The 18783-nt window shown below is 45.8% G+C and overlaps 1 protein-coding gene across 2 annotated transcripts in view; it reads left to right on the top strand.

The window, feature by feature from the left end:
- The window catches only part of Fer (FER tyrosine kinase), a 315759-nt gene extending 303955 nt beyond the window's left edge, over window positions 1–11804 (top strand). For both annotated transcript variants that reach the window (XM_041631741.1, XM_041631742.1), the window contains 2 exons: window positions 2643–2765; window positions 3875–11804. In XM_041631741.1, the coding sequence (XP_041487675.1) occupies window positions 2643–2765; window positions 3875–4017 (266 nt within the window). In that variant the 3' untranslated portion in view covers window positions 4018–11804. The remainder of the gene's footprint in view (window positions 1–2642; window positions 2766–3874) is intronic.
- Window positions 11805–18783: the final 6979 nt, after the last annotated feature.

Raw genomic sequence — 18783 nt, 5'->3', positions numbered from 1 at the left:
CTCTTGCAGCTTTGGCTTAGGTCTGTTGTTCAGCTGTGCCATTAGTGTTACTTAATTTAAAATGTTTTTAAGAATCAGGCACTGTTAAAGGCCCCTTACCCACACCTGTCTCTAGCCATATAATCTCCTTTCAGAGACAGATACGTTTTCTGTGCTCTCGTCTTGTTCTCAAACGCCTCTCAGCCGTGTATCTGTGACAGTCTAGATTAGTTACTTTCTCATTGCTCGGTCAGACACCCTGACAACAGGAACCGATGGGAGGAGGAGTTTATTTCTGACTTGTATTTATAGAGCGATATAGTCTGTCATGGCAGGGAAGACACGGTAGTTACATTGAACAGGAAGTAGGGCCTGACTTTAAATCAACAGCAGCTGCCCGCAGTGACCTACTTCCTCCAACAAGGCCTCATTGATTACCTTCCCAAATAGCACTGCCACTCAGGGACTAATGGATCACACATGGGCCTATAGGCACATCTCATAGTCAAATCGTAACACTCCCCAGCAATCAAATGCTAGCATACTCACACTGTACTCCTCCGTTCTCAGTCTGGTTTTCAACAGAAGTACTAGGCTTATAAAGAAAAGGCAGTATGCTCGTCTTCATCTAAGAAATAACATCACCTACTTACCAGTTATTGGGAAAGTTTTCCAGCAAGGAGTGGGAGAGAGAGTCTTCCCCAGAAAAGAACACACCAATTGGTTGTCCAGTGTGAAATGGTCAGCCCTAAAGCATGCTTCCATGTGACATAATAATATACTGAACAGGGACATACTAAGGAAGATGGATGTATGTGCACATACAGATGTGCATGCAATAACAGTGAGAAAAGAGGCCCTGAATCTGGTGGGGAGTGGGGAGGCATATAGGAAGGTGTGGGTGGAGGAAAGAGGGAGAAATGCTGTAATTATAATCTCAGAAATTATTTAGAAAGTTACCCACTTGCCACCTGATTGTTTAGGGTGATGGCGGAGCTCACGGCTTAACTAGGAGAAACTCTTCTCGGTGTGATAGAACTCCCGAGAGTCTGGAACGAGAGGGAGATGCATTTTCTCCTTAGTTATGTGGTCAGCGACAGGACCTGGGCAAGCTGTCTCCTCGCCTATGGTCGTGCACACTGTAGTGCCTCTGCTCCAGGCGGGCACTGTGAGGGTCAGTGCAGCACGACAGCAGGAAAATGCCGCCCTGACCCTCTCCGTGGTGCTGAAATGATCCGCCAAACCACATTCCAATGTCAGGCAGCTTCCATAGGCTTTCTGAAGTGTGCTCTGTGCACACAGAGCACCTTTCTTGATCTCCACGAGACAACATAAGCTACGTGTCTCCAGATCTTCACTTCTTTACAAATTAGCCGTAACCTTTAGCCGCTGAATGCGTTTCATGAAAAGACTTGATGTGTAGAGAAGAAAAGTAATTTTCCTACCCACCAGCACAGGGATGTCCACAATGGCCTTCTCCGAAGTGGGAACCTGCTCAGTGAGTCCAGTCTGAGAGCCGCTCCAGCACAGGCACGCTCCAGCCATCTGCCTTCTTCAGGATCAGAAGAGGCCGCTCTGTTTAGAGGAAGATTACAATTTTCCAGGAGTGGCATTTGTAAATCCTGGGGTAGCAGGGGGAGAGAAAATGCTGAGTCAGGAAACCCTCAAGCTGCACATGGTGACACCTCTGCCTGTAATCCCAGCACTGGAGAGGTAGACATGGGAGATCAGGACTTGAAGGCCAGCCTTAAGCTACATGGCAAGCCTAGGCTACATGGGACCTTGTTTTAAAAAAACAGAAAAACCTTAACATTACTGCAGGTGGAGTTTGGTTGTGGCAGTGCACATATGTAGTGTTGGACAAGTGCATGTTGTCTTGGAGACGGGGAGGGATGTTTCTGCTTCTCCTCCCTGATATCATATCCATCTCCAGAGGCATCTTTGGTGGGATTTTATCTCTGTGCTTCTACTGAAGGCTACCAAAAGGGAAAAAAATCTAAGAGTTCAGCTCACGTAGCTCAGCACAGGTGCAACATGATATTCTGACAAAACAAGGCAACGTGTAATAGAAGTTGTTCTTATCAGTCAGCTATGTTAATTTCCGCTCTATTCAAACCTCACAGAGAAATGCATTTTCTGCAAATGAAACTATCAGTGGAGAAAATGAGACCTTTAAACATGTAAGAATATCTGTAAACAGTGATAAGTTTAAAAAAATTGAAGTTAAGAAACTTTCCTTATTGCTTTAAGTTTGTTTGTAATTTTATTGGGGAAAAAAATGATGCAGGCAGAAGGCCAAATTGTAGGGCTCCATCTTATTTAATCTCCTAGGGACTGATGTGTGCAAATTTATATTTTTATATATAAACCAACCACCTCATTCAGATACCATAGGGGAAGTAAGCCTGCTTGCTGGCTGAATTTTTGTTTTTGGAAAAGAAGAAAATCATTTTATAGGTCATTTGATTAAACTAGCCTCCTGAAGACTCCATTTAATTCTTAACATTGTTCGGCATGGAATTAACACAAGTACCAAGAATGGATGCACCTGTGACATTCCTTTGGAGGCTTAGCCGTGCTAGCATGCAGTTGACGCTCAGAGCGGAGCCCTTATCCTCCTGTCCCGCTGACTCACCTGGCTATGACCATTTCCTCCCTCTCAGGGAGATACAGCTCTGAAAGTGACGTGTGGAGCTTTGGCGTCCTCCTGTGGGAGACCTTCAGCCTAGGAGTCTGTCCGTACCCTGGAATGACGAACCAGCAGGCCCGGGAACAGGTGGAAAGAGGTAAGCCAAGGCCTGGGTGTGTCACATTCATGTCCACCAGCCTCAGTGATCTGTGTTCATGGGCACCAGGACAGCGGTGCCCATGGCGTGTCCGCCACCAGATCTGGGAGGGAAGGGTCGCAATGCTGTAGGGAGGAACATGTCAGAGTAGTCTGTTTCCAAACACCATGGGTGCTATGGCTCCCGTAGAACAGGGCAAAGCCTTGCGAGCCAGCCCATGTCCCATAGGTGTATCTATGTATCTATGAACATGTATCTATGAACATGAACGTGTATCTATGAACATGGTCAACACAACTGTGAACTTATTTAAAACATTATTTTCTTTTGCAATTTGTTTTTTGTAACTTAATTGCAGTTCTCCAGTGTGAACTCTGTAGATACCAGTCCTGCACGATCACAGTTTATGAGATCGTGTCCGTGTGCAGGGCCCCTCCACTTTAGAGAGAGAGAACACCACTTTTGTCCTGCCCCACTGAGGTGACGGAAGGCAGGCTGCCTTAGACAGATCCCTGTGGTATCCCAGGGGAAAGCCTTCAGTTTCCAGAAGGGATTTAGAGAGGCTGTGGTCTGAAGAAGTGCCGTGGTCCTCCTGACGGAGACAGGCAGGCCCAGGTGGCAGCTACACTGCGCACATGCTTGTGTCGGACACAGCTTCCAGCGAGAGCCATGTTCTGATCAGGTCTGCCCCAGCCTGGCTCCTGTGGCCAGCATGCCTAGCGTAGCCCGGGTGTGGGGGTGCCTGCCTTCCGTCCTCACACACAGACAGCAGCCTGTGAAGGCTGGAACTTGTTCCTTCTCTGCTCAGTGCAGAATAGAGCCCTCTCTATCTCCAGAGTCTGCATCTGATAATTCTGGAAGCTGATCCTCAGAACTCAGCTGTGTATGTGTGTATGCTACAGCTTCCTGCAGGTCTGCCGACACACACACGGCTCTGTGATGCCATCTGCCAGAGGGACACCTGACACCAGCAGTGATCTGTAATTTCTGCCCTGCTTACAGCATAAGGCACTAACACCTACAAGCAGCATACTACACACAGCGTAATGCCCTGTGTGAGTGTTCATATCTTCCCCGGCTCTGAGTTCTCTCCTCTTCTGAATCTTCAGGATACCGGATGTCGGCCCCACAGAACTGTCCAGATGAGATTTTTAAAATCATGATGAAGTGTTGGGATTATAAGCCTGAGAACCGCCCTAAATTCAGCGACCTTCACAAAGAGCTCACTGCCATCAAGAAGAAAATCACATAGTGCCAGCAAGGGCCAGACTCCACCTATGGGACTCTGTCCTCAGCCACCCTGACTTTATACCACCTTACTGCAGCCATCTTTGAAGGTTATGGTTTTTATTAACTGGGTTTTTAAAAGTCTGTTCCACTTTAAATATGTTAAAGGCAAATTTATTCAAGAAATAAACAGTCCTACCCAGGGCCGTCTTAGCTAACACAAAACCCTACCGTTTGAGGCCACTGTGCAAAGAAAAGCGCAGGCCTAACTGAGAAGATAACAGGCCTTTGTTTTCCTGCCCAGGACCATTGGTGTCCCTCCAAAGTCTTCTTGAGGCACAGCCCGTGGGCTTCTGCCGCAGGCCCTCCTCAGTCGGTGCTATAAACAGCGTTGGTAGCGCACGCTCGCATGATGCCTTCCCACCACAGTGGGCTTTCTCCTCTGCCAAGGCGAGATTGTATCTATAAATATAATCATATATTGGGAATTACTTGGACCTCCTAGGGTTTTTCTTTTCTTTCCTGTCAGAACAAGCCCAGTGAGAGCATCACACCCCTGTGTTATTTTGTCTTTTCCCTCCTCAGTCCAGGCTGCAGAAAGTAGTGCGTGGAAAATTCCCAGAGAGCACGCAGGATGGAGGCAGCTGCTTCTGCAGGAGACTGCAGAGGACAGGGATGGCAAGAGACATGTGTGACCAGGATGGCAGGCTGGGAAAATAGCAACTAGCCAGTGCCCAACAGGGAGAAGACAAAACAGCCGGCCTTCCTTCCAGATTTGCACCTTTATAATACACTGTGTCTGTGGTCTGAATTTCCCAACAAGGGCTAAGAAATGTTTCAGGAGCTCCTAGAGCCTAGTGGAAGCTTTCTTAGAGATACTGAAGTCACAGAAGGGGCAGCTTGATAATAACCATGTGTCTTCGTCCTAGGGGACAGTCCCAGAATGGAGGTCCCTTTCTTTGTACCAGTTTCTGAACCTTCAGAACCCATGGTTCATATGCATAGACACATCCACATACACCCACTGAAGAGTACTGTGGCTAGGAATGAAATAGATGGGTCAGAAATCAAGGACTTTTGATGAAGAAAAGCCCTAGGGATGCCCACACTTCTGTCTCCTCTTTGCCCTAAAGGCAGTGCCCGGAAACCTAATAGCTCACAGGTATGCAAGCAGGCTCATCATTAAAGGTGTCTCTGACCTATCAAGTGTACAGCAGTTAAAACTAGGATTTGGTTGAACTGAATCTCAGCTGTGTCCAGGGAACGGCCCCATGATCTGTCCACAGTTGTCTCAGGATCAGTGTGTCTGGGAGGTGCTCTCACTCAGGGGAAGATGTGGCGCAGAAGTCTTCACTAAGCCCTCAGGCCTCTGTTCAAACAGACATCACCTTAGGGGTTCCTTGGCCTGTGTTGAAGAGCAAGTCCCTCCCTTCCCTTCCGGACAGCTTAGAGCATAGAGCAGACTCTAACTTCCAGAGGAGGCCACTGCAGAGGAGTGTGACTGTACCCATCATTCCAGCCTCCTCGCTCACTTTCTACACATTTAAAGTTCGTATATGCAGACTAGAGTAGAGGCCGTGTGCGCCTGCCCACAGCAGTACGCTGCCCCACACAGAGCAGCCCTGGCACAGCACGGCGCCCCGCAGGTCAGACACTGCTAAAGCAGAGCTCGCTTTTAATGGCACCCACCATGGAAACCCAAGCGCAGACTCCAGAATTCAGAGTCGGCGCTGTGCTCTCCAGGCATCTGCCGGCCCTCAGAAGGAGATAAGAGGTTCCCTTTCAGGATTTCCAAGTCAATCCGCCTATAATACAATTCTTGTCTATGAAAAAGAAAGGAGCACATCTCAGCACTGCTCTCCCAGCCAGGGAAAGGAGACTGGCTTGGCTCTAACTCTGTGAACAAGACCCGAAGCTTAATCCTTGCATTCTGCTGGAAAGAGAACATGGCGTTGATAATTTCACTCATCTAGGCTGTTGGGATTTGCAATTCACATCATAACTCTTTGCTTAAATTAAAAAAGCTTTTCAAAACATCTTGACATCTGCAGCATTTAAATTCTATTTTCTTCTTTGTCCCAGAACAGGCAGAGGTACAGTTTAAGATTAACTCATTGGGAGCCTTTCAGGATCATGTCAGTTGTATAGAATATTAAATTTAACATAGGCGCATGCATTGAGAAAAGCTTATGCAAAACATTCTTACTGTTAATTTTGTTATGCTCGAAGCATAATTTATTCATCCCTTCTGTCACTGATAATTATTGGAATTATGTACTTTAGGAGGCTAATCCATACCCAAAAAGTGCACATATAAATACAGTTCTGATTTGCAAGTTGATTTAGGGAAAAGAGGCTATAGACATGCACAGAATTCTAGGATTTGTCTCGTTAAATAATAATAGTAAACAGTGCTGCCCAAAATTACCCACTAGTGCTGATACGCTTGAGCCTGGCCGCAAGCCTTTATTTTACTAATGGATTATCCAAGAGTTGCTGGTAGCCCTGCTCATAGCTACCCTCAGCACTCCTTCAGTGTGGCCATCTGGGCGTGAAGGAGAAGGCCATAAACCCGAGCAGGCTGACTTTCTGCCTGCCTTTTCCTACCTTGAATCACAAGAAGCCTTCATAAGAAATGAGTAGTTCACTGTTTTTAAAGAAGGGAACTTTTCTGCCAAATCGGCATCCTTGTGTGTCCTGTGTGGCCTAAGCTCTCTTCTCAAAGCCATTTTTTTGGGAAAACCATAAGTGATGTGATGCTTTCTTCCAGCCCCTCCCGCTTCAAGGTCCACAGGGACGTGCGCCCTGTGATTTCTTCCTCCTTTTTCCTAGACAACAGGGACAGTAGAGTTCGTTCCCATCACAGCTGGCACCTCACAGACATCAGTATAGCCTGGAGTCAGCAGTGGGCATCTCACAGGCGGTCCCACAGAACGGTTGTTTGGGAAACAGAATTTTTATGACTGAGATTGTATTAGTTTCCTTCTGAGCCCCATTTCTGTTCACTAGCCCCCCTGACCAACTCTACAGTGCTGGGACCAAGACTGTTGTTAAGCAAGCATTTTAGTTGCAATATGTGCTGCACCCTGGGACTCAGGGAGCGAGCAAACCAGCTGCAGGCACAGATCTGTGGGGTGTGTCGTGGTCAGAGGAGTATGAGGCATAGCCCTTCATGGTCCCCTAATCCCGTGTGTCCTTGACGCAAGAGTGACATCTGAAAGGGGCTGTCTGCCTGAGCCCTCTTCCTCCCAGCCCCCTCCTGTCACGCCGTCGACATCCTCCCTGTCTCTTGACAGCAGATGCGATTGTCACAGAAGATCCAAGCCCTCATACAAACTAGCACAGAACTGAGAGAGCTGCGGAGACGCTTTATGTGCCATTATCATCAGTAGATGATATCAAAGCTTTCATTTGACATGAAATCCATCTTAAAGCGGCATGAGAGTTTACTATTAAAATTATTACCTCTTATTAACGGATTTACTCTAAATATCACTATTTTAAATTGGATTTTTTTTTTACTTTATATTTTTCTGGACTTACTAGTTTCATGTCAAGTGTGACTGTGTACTATGTATCACTCATTTCTGTATAAGAAACTGATTGAAAAGCCAGCAAGCTCACCCTGCAATGAGTTACTGATACAGACTTAAGCTCCTGTAAAATGTCCCTTTGAAAGTCACATTCTAATACAGATGGTCAGTCAACTATATATCACTGCCCTAAGTCAGTTTGAGAAATGTACTGTCACCTCCACAAGCCACCCCACTGCCCTCTACTGAGTCAAAGATTAAATTCAGGACTGGCATTAGAACCACTCTGTCCTGACAGGCATGAAGATTCTGGGACATCAGGGGGGGCGGGGGGAACCTGTGCCCAAGAGCAATGAGCAGGGCGCAGCAGGTCTGTAAGTGAGCTGCCTAGGCATGCAGGGAGGCAAAACAGGAAAGAACCAGTTCCCTGGAGCAGCGGGAGAAAGTGGACAGGACCGACAATGCCCCTTGAAGCCTGAGGAAACCGCCAGGTGTCAAACTGTTCCCACAAACCTAGAACAGATCAACGGCCCCAAAGCTGCAAAAGAGCCAGGGCCACTCCCTGCAGCAGGAACTGCTTGGCACGCCGCCCAGAACTGACACTGGGCCACGTGACGTTCCACGTGCTGCCCTGTGCTGGGTCCTGAGGGGGAGGAGCCAAAGCCTCTACATTTGCACTAGTTATCAATGCTCAAACATCCGTGGCGAAGGCCACGGGTTCTTCATGTCTCATTAGATAGCTTTTTTATGCAGTAGAAGCTAAGTCCTAAATGAGAACATGCTTAAGTCATCTTGTGACACCTTTGACCAGTAGTAAGTAACTCCCTGGTTCCTGGAGTTCCCTGCTGAGGGGCCCTGCTGTGCTGCACTGTCTGTAGGGAAACAAAGCAGTGGGGGAAGCTGGAAAAGTAGCCATGTTTGTTGACTTTACACTAGTAACAATTAAGAGAAGGAGAAAAATAGAAACATTCTGAGGCCAAGCACAGTGCAGTGGGGTAAGGAAGTGGGCATCCAGCAAAGGCATCTGGGAAGACAGGGCAGTGAAAACATCAGAGACCCACGGAAATGCCCAAAGACCAGGCAACAGGGAATCCGCCTCCTAATGGACAGTCCCAAACATAACACCCCTTCAGCCTCTAGAACAGTTTCTCCAAGGGCTTCAGTAGACTCTCTGGTCTGTCTTGTGCCCCAGCCCCACTCCCAGGTCTCAGCTTTCCCTGCAAAGCTACAGAGGTTGGCATTGAGTGCATTTCCTAAGCATGGGGAAACTGAGTTACAGCACACACAGCTCAGTGTGGGGTCTACAGGAAACTGTCAGATGTCTCTGGGTTTCACTTTAGTAATAGAAAACTGTAACACGGCAGGTTTAGCTTCCTTACTTGTAAGAATCCTCATGCAGAAATATCTACCGAGATCTCTCTTTGAACTTCAGGATTATGTGCCCAAACATCTGTTAAGCCAGTAAGATGCAGGTGTTCCACAGAGGCCTGGAGTGCTGGGTGACAGCAAAAGACCTGCCACGGAATGTTTCCCCTCCCTTCTGCCATGCCAGGCCCAGGAAGGCTAAGAGCTGCCGCTTTCCATACTCGGTTTTGACTGCTGGCTACTATCCTTTCTCATCTTCGGCTTTGCAATGTTTCTCTTTACCAGAACAGAAAAGCCTTAATTGTTGGCTTATAAACCCAAGAGTTCTTCTCAGGGCTTCTCTGCCTAACAGGAAGTGCAGGCCTCTTTTGAGAAGCCCAAGCACACAGTGAGCCTATGAGAGGAGGCGACCTGTGGAGATGGCCTCGTTAGGCGGCAGGTATGCTGTATGAGCGGCCTTGCCGGCAAAGGCTTGGGGACTTTTTCTAAGGACATGAAGACCACTGTGGGCATGTCCAGGTTCCTTATTGTCTTGAGCTAGCAAGCTGACCTCCTGCCCCCAAAGAAATAGTGGGACAGAATACTCCACAGTAACGCCCTGGACATCCACACGCTACTCCAGGCTAATTCACTTGGTGTCCTCTCCATCCTTCTTAAGAGCAATAGCTAAGTTAGTCAAGTTACATCATGTTAAGTGGTCTTCCAAAGCTTCAACTAAGAGGGCACGATGAGGGTTCAGAGTAAGCCAGTGTGCCTTACTAGATACCCCAGAACACTGTACGAAGACATCAGTTCTCCTCGTAGCTTCCCAGAGTACCTCCCTTCCTGGAAAACCAGACATTGCCACTTTCCCTGTCTGTTAGGAATTTCTGTAGCATCAGATAAGTAGGCTGTAAATGCCACCCAGCAGATGCTAGACTGGCCCCGTAAGAAGCCAGGTGTCTGCCTGTATCCACCAGAGCAAACAACAGAACCCCATAAGAGACACGCCTCAGGCACCTGTGAGCGTAGCAAGAACCCAAGAATGAAAAGAGAAGTTGCCTGGATGTCTAAGTTCCCGTTCCCGTTTTCCTTGTGGATCACTTGTCAAATCACCCTGAGGTGTTTGAGTTTCCTGACAATCACTGCAGGGCAAACAGTGAGCCCCTGTGTTCAAACCCTTAAGGGCTAAGAGGACTCAGACAGCTGTTATTGATACTCTGTGTTAGCTCACCATTCCCTGCCTCTTCTTTTCTAAGGGTTTTCCTCTTAGAAAGAATTTGGTGGGGAAAACTTGCTTGCCAGCTCCTCAGATAATGCTGGACTTGTTAGCGTGTACAAGCACAGTAGCAGGCTTGACCCTCACCCAGAGCACAGAGGGCTGTGGTAAATCAGCCACAGGGTGCTGCGGGGCATGTCCCATGCTAGAAATCAGAAGAGCAACACGAAGCACAGCAAAGTTCCACTGTGAGAGAATTTCCCATCACTCCTCAGACCCTGGGCCTTGCACAGACACAGTACCCAGGATATGGACACATCCCAAAGGAACTCGCTTTTTATTTACTGCCAGTGGGATAGTCTTCTCCAGCTTCAACAGGCTACTACTATAGGTAGGCTTCACAACCAAGTGACTCTGAGCATCAAATCAAACATAAAAGAAGCTCATTTAGTTCAAATTCAGGGTCAGAGTGGCCAGAGACACAAAATACCCTTTGTCTGCTGGAATTTCACTTAATTAACATAGTGTCTGTTGCCCAGCTTTTTCACGTGATACAAGGTGTCCTTGTGGGCACAGTTCTTGTGGGACAGCTCCATCCTCCTTCATAGACCACCAAGACTGACTGCCAAATCAGCTTCTTGCTTCAAACACCTCTAGACGTTTAACTGCCCATAGGTTTTAGGTTTGTGTTTCAGTGTGTAAAGGACTGAGCAACTGGGGACAGCGGGAATGAATGCTGGTGCACACTCTGTTGACTTTGAGCCATAGTTTGTGCCTGGGTATTTTAGTCTGGTCCGAGTGCTTTGGTAAGTGCTCTAGAATGCCAGAACTCTCCAAAAGCATAACTATACAACCACATCAAGTTTAAAGAGAATACAAGAGAATAGAAGTTAGCATCAGAGACACACAAATACTCTGACTTCTTCAGGAATCCAAGCAAACTGAGCACAAAAAAAAAAAACCCATCACACTCAATGGGTGCCCGAGGCCATGCAACTACTGTGGGCTTTCATCCTCCTCCCCCATTTTCCCAGCACAGGAGACAGAGAGCAGGAGCAGAAATACAGTTTCCTGAGTTGCTTTCTCTGCTTGTTACTTGGAGATGAACTCAGTGTTGAGAGAGCAGGGCTGCCCTCAGCTACCTGCTGTCTAAGTGTCCTGTCTGCAAGCGTCATTGTGAACCAAGCACCCCTGCCTTGTGGTCAGTTCGCAGTTTTCTTGGGCACCAGTGTATGGCCATTTTAATACCAGGTTAAAGCACCTTTAATCTCTTTTTTGTTTAAAAATAATATATTTGTGAAGTGGATAAAAGAAACACTGGAAATAGGGTGCTTCTGAAAATATCAAGTATAAAACATGTTCAGGGTCCACAGTGGCTTTTCTGGCTTTGTAAACAATTCTGAAAGTGGACGACAGTTACGCATGTAGCAGTTGGTTGTCTACCTTTGGTCGTTTGTATCTCTCATCTGTCTTTAACATGTATTTATTTGTTATATTTTGCATTCAGAAGAAATACACTTTGAATTTTGGCTAACATTACAGAATGTTCTGAAAATTGCCTTCTACATTTTTTTAAAACAGACTCGCCATTTTTGTAAAGTTGGGCCATTTTGGGGGGACAGCCTTCTTTTCTCCTGCCAGAGATCAGTTCCCATCCATTGGTCTGCAGGGCCTGTTCACTGTGTTCTTGTAATAATGTAAAATATTTACAGCAAACTGTGCCGTGTCTTGTTTGATCTTTCTGCCGTGTTTACATTTCTCTTCCTCTACCACATAAATATGCTCAGGAAAGAAGAAAATGAAAGTGAGGTTTCCATGGTAACCAGGCTCCTCTGGCTGTAGCACTGCATGAAATTATTAGCTTTGGGTTTCTCGTAATTAAGCGCATCAGTCCTGATGATGATGGCTATGCTGCCCCAGTCCAATCGTCTCTTTCTGTAGAGATCTCAAGATTGAAATGCAATCCGAGTTTTCTGTGTGCTTCAGGACTTTGCCAGGATTTTCTTAAATGTATTGTGGGGGATTTTGTTTTGTTTTTCACAACATGACTTGTTTAGCTGTAACATGAGAATTTAGGGGGAAAAGGTGGCTGGAGCCGATACTTGGAACCACGCTGAAGTGCAGGAAGCTCAAATACCTACCTGTCCATCATGCTCGCTCTGGTGCGGGGCTTGGCTTCTGCATGCCCATCTCAATACTGCATGCTGTTATTTACCTAGGTTTTGGTTGGTCCCATATTTTCTCTGTCGCTTACTTTGTCTGCATTAAGCCAAGCCCTGTCTCCTAAGTCCTGAGCTTGAGTAGTTACCCCAAGTAACTGCTTTTGTGTTCCCAGGGCAACCCACAGCTTCTTAGGTGTCTTAGTTTGTGTTACTATTAACTGGAGTGGAATACCATGACCGAAGGTAACTTGGGAGGCAAGGGTTTGTTTGGCTCACACTTCCACATCACTGTTCATCATGCAAGGGAGCCAGGACAGGAGCTCAAACAGGGCAGGACCTGGAGGCAGGAGCTGATGCAGAGGCCATGGAGACTCGTTGCCTATGGCTTGCTGAGCCTGCTGTCTTATAGAACCTAGGACAACCAGTTCACAATGAGCTGGCCTCTCGACCATCAACCATTAATAAGAAAATACCCTGCCTGCAACCTGATCTTGTGGGTGCACTCCCTCAGTTGAGGTTTCTTCTCTAACTTGTGTTGAGTTGACATAAAGCCAGCCCGTGTTCTATGATAAGCACAGCACCCATCCCATCTGACCTCACTGCTCTTACAGCACCCAGTACCCTCTGGGTGTTTCTGGATTGGAGCACCTTCTGACAGCCCATCACAGTCTGTGTGGGAGTTGAGTTGCTTGCCCAGCATCTCTGTCTGAATCCTGGACCAGCTCTGCCTTTCTTGACTTTGTTAGGACCAGGTACACCTGTCACTCTGGCTTCCTGACTGAATCCCATTCCCCATAAGGAAAGAGCAGCATCTCTGGAAATCCCGAGTTTCCGTGGCACTTGAAGCCTATACATCACCGTGCCCTCCCTTTGGCTAGTGATTTCTTCGGCAGCCGTGATGTTGCTCGTAGAAAATACAGGAGCAAGGACTCGTTTCTATTAAGAGCATTCCTGAAATCGTGTGACATCTCTCCCCATGAACCTCAGCAGGTATTTCCCCGCCATCTATGCTGGCACATTCTCCTGGGAATTTCCACCTCAGGAACTGGTACAATTCTGATCAGAATGGAGTTCCAAGCACCCACCGCACTTTTAAAAAGCTCAGAAACCCAAGACTGAGTCTTGACAGGCAGGAAGGACAGCAGCACACAGTCTTCAGGACAGAATGTTTCCTATGAGCGGAGTTGCTATGATTCCTGCTCCTGCGCTCTCCACAGCCCTGGGTTTTGCCATCCACAAGCCTTGTTCTCTAGCTTCTGTTGGCTGTGGTGCTCACCTCCCTACATGGCCTCATGATGGCCTTCTAACTGATCCCTTTCACCTCTGTCAACAGTTTTCCATTTCTGTTGCCTCCTGACAACACTGATCTCAAAGGCCCCTTCTAGCATTGAGATTCTCTGATCTCTAAAGTCTGAGATCATTTTGGGGGTGGGGGTGGATTCCTGAACCATCATTGCTCTACAGCGTGAGTTCTGGCCCTTTGCTTATTGCTGGGCCAGCTTTCTGACAAACGTCAAGAGATGCAACTCTAAAGAGGGTTATTGTGTTCATTGTTCAGAGCCTTTACTGTGGTCACTTGGCCCAGGTGACTTGGCCTTGTTGTGACACAGGACATCATCACAGAAGTCTGGCAGAGAAGGCCTGATCACATCATGGCAACAAGAAAGATGATCATCTAGGGTCCTCATACTCCTTCAAACTCATACCCTGGTGACCTAACTGCTTTCCGCTAAGCCCCACCTCCTAGTAGTGAGAGAGCTGGAGGCCAGCCATTCCCCCAGGGCCATTCAGAAGTGCTGAGACACAGAAACACCCTGTAATGAATTGCTGGTGGCTCACTTTAAGCCTTTTGCCCATTCTCAGCTCAGGGATCAGGTGGTTCCGGTATCTGTTTCTTTTGTAGTCTCTCTCTGGTAAGCAGTGATGACATTGGGCAGGGAGGTGAAAAGATCAATAGAGAAGACATTGTTAACGGCTAATTGACCTACCATGGAATACAAATATCAGAATCAGTAGAAAAATAAATGTCACAGGGAGCTAAGGCGCTGGTGGCTTTAGAAGAGATTCTTCTAGCCCACCTGTCCCAGATGTCAGTGGGTCTTCATCTTATCCCACATCCAGAGATTTTTGCCTTCTTGCTGAAAACACTTAAAAGCCTACCAGATGTTTCCTCCAGAACTGAGTAAAAGCCAATAAATGATTTACACCTATAGGTTCTAACAACACACTTGTCTCTCAGCAGCCCCTTGTGACCCCTGCGTCTGCCCACCCCCGTGTGCCCCCCGACAAATATCAGAGTGATGATGCATTCCCGTAGCCCAAATGACACTGAGGAAGACAGCAGGACATCAGTGTCTCATGAAAGGAAGTAGGCAGGAGGGGATTTGGTCAGTGATGTCATAGTATGACGTGTCATATGTATGTCATAGTCTTAGGGACTTCAAACAGGTCAGACAGACCTAGATACAAGCAGCTCCCAATTGAGAGCTGCATAAAGCATTAGCCTCCCAAGGAACAACTCAATGTTGCACAGAACAACTCAGTGCTAGGCTGCAACTTTCTCTAGTGGCAACCAAGTAAGAGAAGGGACTGCCATCAACCCCAGCCAGGTCACTCCAAGGGCTTCTAAAAATAAACCACATCAAATTCAGCCTTCCCCTTTGTGGCTCTGGCAGCCACAGAAATAGTAGACCACTTTTCTTCCTTCCTTGGTCTCTTCCCATTCCTTCCTTCTCCCTCCTACACACCCTTTCTTGTGGTCCTACCTCAGTCACCCCACAATTTCTTATGGAGAGCAGATGTTCCAGGAAGGTGAGTGTGACCTTGCATCTGCTGTAAATGCGCATTCTTCAGATGCTGTGCTAGAAGGCCCAGAAGTCACAGGATCCATCAGCAGGTATAATAGAGCAGAGGGTTGACTGAAAAGGGCAGCAGGAAAAACACCTGATACCTGAAATTTGCTAGTTTAGCAAATAAATTTCACCAAATCTCCTAACATCCCAAACTTAATAAACAACAAAAGGGTTACAATAGGAAATGAAGCTGAAAATGCATGAGCTGAGCATTCGAATGAACCCATTAGAAAAATGGCGATTCTGGGGCTTAATGTTTCCTAACAATGAATTTTGGAGTCATGAACAGCTTTGTCTCCCTCTCCTCAAATGTTTGGCAGTGTTGTAACTGGGGACTGACTGGCTAGCAACTTAGGCACAGCCCAGGAATGCTGCTCAGCAGATTACAGGACACATCCCAGAACCTTCCATTAAAGAATTTTCTGGCCTCAGAAGCCAATAGTGCGCTTGCTGAGAGCCCTGTGTTGTATCTGAATATCCATCCTAGAGCAAGGTCACTGGGAGACGTCACTGTACAGATTTTAAAGGTACAGTGGATGACAAAAAGGTTTAAAATGTGTTCTATTTTCCATAAATTGGCATAAGGATGACACAGAAGCAATCGACAGGATGGAGAAAGCTGAGTCCTGATGAGACTTAAAATATCACATTTAAAATCATCCCCTGATGAAATTTCCTAAGAAGGAAGAAGGATGAGCCATATTCGTCATGAAAAGGTCAATTCAAATACACAAACAGCCATTGAACAAATGAGTGATTATAATCTTCATGCTGACAAATATGAAAAACTTAACAGAATTGACAACGTCCTAGAAAAACCTTAATGTACCAAAGCAAAATCAAGAAGAAGTAGACACTCCAGAGAGTAGGACTGAAGCCAGATGTTTAAAATCTTCCTGAGGGCAGCAAGGCAGATGCCTAACTCCAATACCGGTGGGACCCAATGACGGAAGAGCAACGACTCTTGTGAGTTGTCCCCTGACACCCACGCACAGGCACCAAGACACATGCAGACATGTAAGTGTAAGAAAACGTTCAGTCTTCCAGGGAGCTAGAGAGTTCTTCTCATGCCAGAACTCTAAACAAATGTTTATAGCAGGTTTTTCCCCATAACCCCAAACTAGAATCATGCAAATGTCTTCAACAGGTAAACAGTCAAGACAACCATTGTTCATTCATCCCCTGCCCCCTAAAAATAAAAAGAGCAAAATAGTGATACGCAATTGATATAAGCCTCAAGGAGAGTGTGTTCAGTGAAAAGGCCAATGTTGGATGCACACTGATTTCACTTGACGGAAGTCACACTGCTGTGGGTTAATCCTTGTGTACACTGTAAAGATTTGTCACTCGTATTGGTTTAATTAAATGTTGATTGGACAGTAGCCAGGCAGGAAGTATGGGCAGGCAAACAGACTAAGAGAATTCTGGGATGAAGAAAGGAAGAGGTACAAGTCACCAACCAAACACAGAGGAAGTAAGATGAGAAAGCCTCACTGAGAAAAGGTACCAAGCCATGTGGCTAGTTTAAACAGATAAGAATTATGGGTTAATTTAAGTTGTAAGAACTAGTTGATAAGCCTGAGCTAATAGGCCAAATAGTTTTTAATTAATATAAGCCTCTGTCTGTTTCCATTGGACTGAACGGCTGCGGGATCGGGCAGGACAGAAACTTCCAGCTACATCACAGAAATGATGGAGCTGGTGTCTGGGTTGTGTGGGAGTTTGACCATGCTGCAGTTCGGTACTAGCAGGCTGGAGCACATGATAAAATACTACCACACACGGATGCATGAGGAAGCAATGGAATCTGAGCCTGCTCTGAGGACTGTCTCAGCAGATTCCGAGAGAAGTGATGCAAACCCACCCAGGATGACCCTGTCCGGTTCCTCCCGCATAAGCTCTTGCACATCTTTATCTCTTTTAGAGTAGAAAGTTTAAAACATAAATATAAGAAAATAAAGATATTTCCACCAAATACTCCCAGACCTAGACATACACAATAGAACTCTGCAGGGGCAATTGTTCCCCTTCCAGGGAGAAGCAAAGGAGGAAGACTCTCCAGTCAATCTAGTGAGAAAGTATGGATGAACGTCAGACAAGAAATGGTAAGAAATTACAAATTCATCTTCACTATGACTGTAGATAAACTTTCCCCAAAGTAAAGACAAACTAAATCTGATAATTAATAAAATATATAAAATATCCATTCTGGCCAGGCAGTGGTGATACACACCTTTAATCCCAGCACTCGGGAGGCAGAGATAGGCAGATCTCTGTGAGTTCGAGGCCAGCCTGGTCTACAAAGTGAGTTCCAGGATAATACACAAGAGAAATCCTGTCTCACAAAAAATAAAAAATAAAAAAGTCCACTCTATCTGGGAAATAGGAGCTCAATTGAGAGACTTTAAAATTTTAAAGAGATTTTGGAGTTTCACAACTCCGAAAGTTTGGATTTTAAAAGAAAGTTTGAATATTCGAAAAAACTGAACTTTAAATTAAAGTGTTTGAATTTTTAAATACTGTGGGACTTTTAAAATTTGGAATATTTTATATTGTTTTCACATTAATGTGAGACCTTGGAAATTAATAAGAAAGGAAAGGTGACTTAATAGTGATGCGTTTGTGTCAAGTTGACAAGAGGTCAGTTTTGCTAGTTTTACATCAGTTTACGTAAGCCCCGGTCACTAGAGCGGGGGGAGGGAGGGGGCTTCAGTTGAAAATTGGTCCATAAGATATTTGGCAAAGCTTACCACCCCTTGATGAGAACATCATCAAACAGTAATAGGAAGCACTGCCATCAGCTGAAGAAGCACACCGTGAACAGCTCTCGTGGTGTTTAGTGGTAAAAGTGAATGCTTCCCACACCAAGATCAAGAGCAAAACGCCTGCGCTCACTGTTCTAATCTCTCATTGCCCTACAGTGGTGTCATAAAGAGAGGGGGGCTGCAGCAGATCACCTCGTCAACTGGTCCTCCACGTGAAATGCACTGAGAAATTCTCCACCCATACTCTCCATCCTGCCAAAGGATTCTAAAATAGTTAGAGTTAGACAGGGTTGCAGGATGAAAGGACAACATACCAATCAACTGAGTTCTGCATACTAGCAACAATTAGAGAATTTTTTTTTAAATTACAGTAGTAGTACCCCAAAATTGTACTCTTTAGTTAAATATATAAATAAAATATGTAAAAATATGCACAAAGGGTACAGTAAAAAATGGCTACTGCTAAGAGAAATTAATGAAGAAAAGTGGATGCCTATGGGTTAAAATTCTCATTATCTAGATATCACCTCAACTTGGATGATCTATAGATTTGTTTCAATTCCAATAAAAATCTGAAGAAATCCTCAGTGTAAAGTCAGTGGACTCAGCACAGCCAAATATCCTGAGAGGGAATAAAGAAGATTTGTACTACTTACCTTACAATAACAGTAGCCAAACCATACTGCATTTTCATAAAGACTAAAACAGGCCAGTGTGGCCAAATTCTGATTTCAAAATAGCCCATCATGTACAACTATAACCAATCACAATTGAGCCAGAAAAGGTGGGTGTCTTAATACAAAAACCTTTGCCTTTGGCCATTACAATTTGCCAAGTAAAGATAAATGCAAATGGACTATAGATTGCATTATAATATAGAAAGACCATAAAAATTCTAAAAGAAGCTGGACGGTGG

The sequence above is a fragment of the Microtus oregoni genome, unplaced genomic scaffold, assembly GCF_018167655.1.
Source record: "Microtus oregoni isolate MIOR12 unplaced genomic scaffold, Mior012 000038F_ref0000394, whole genome shotgun sequence".
NCBI lineage: Eukaryota > Metazoa > Chordata > Mammalia > Rodentia > Cricetidae > Microtus > Microtus oregoni.
This window is presented reverse-complemented; position numbering and strand designations above follow the sequence as displayed.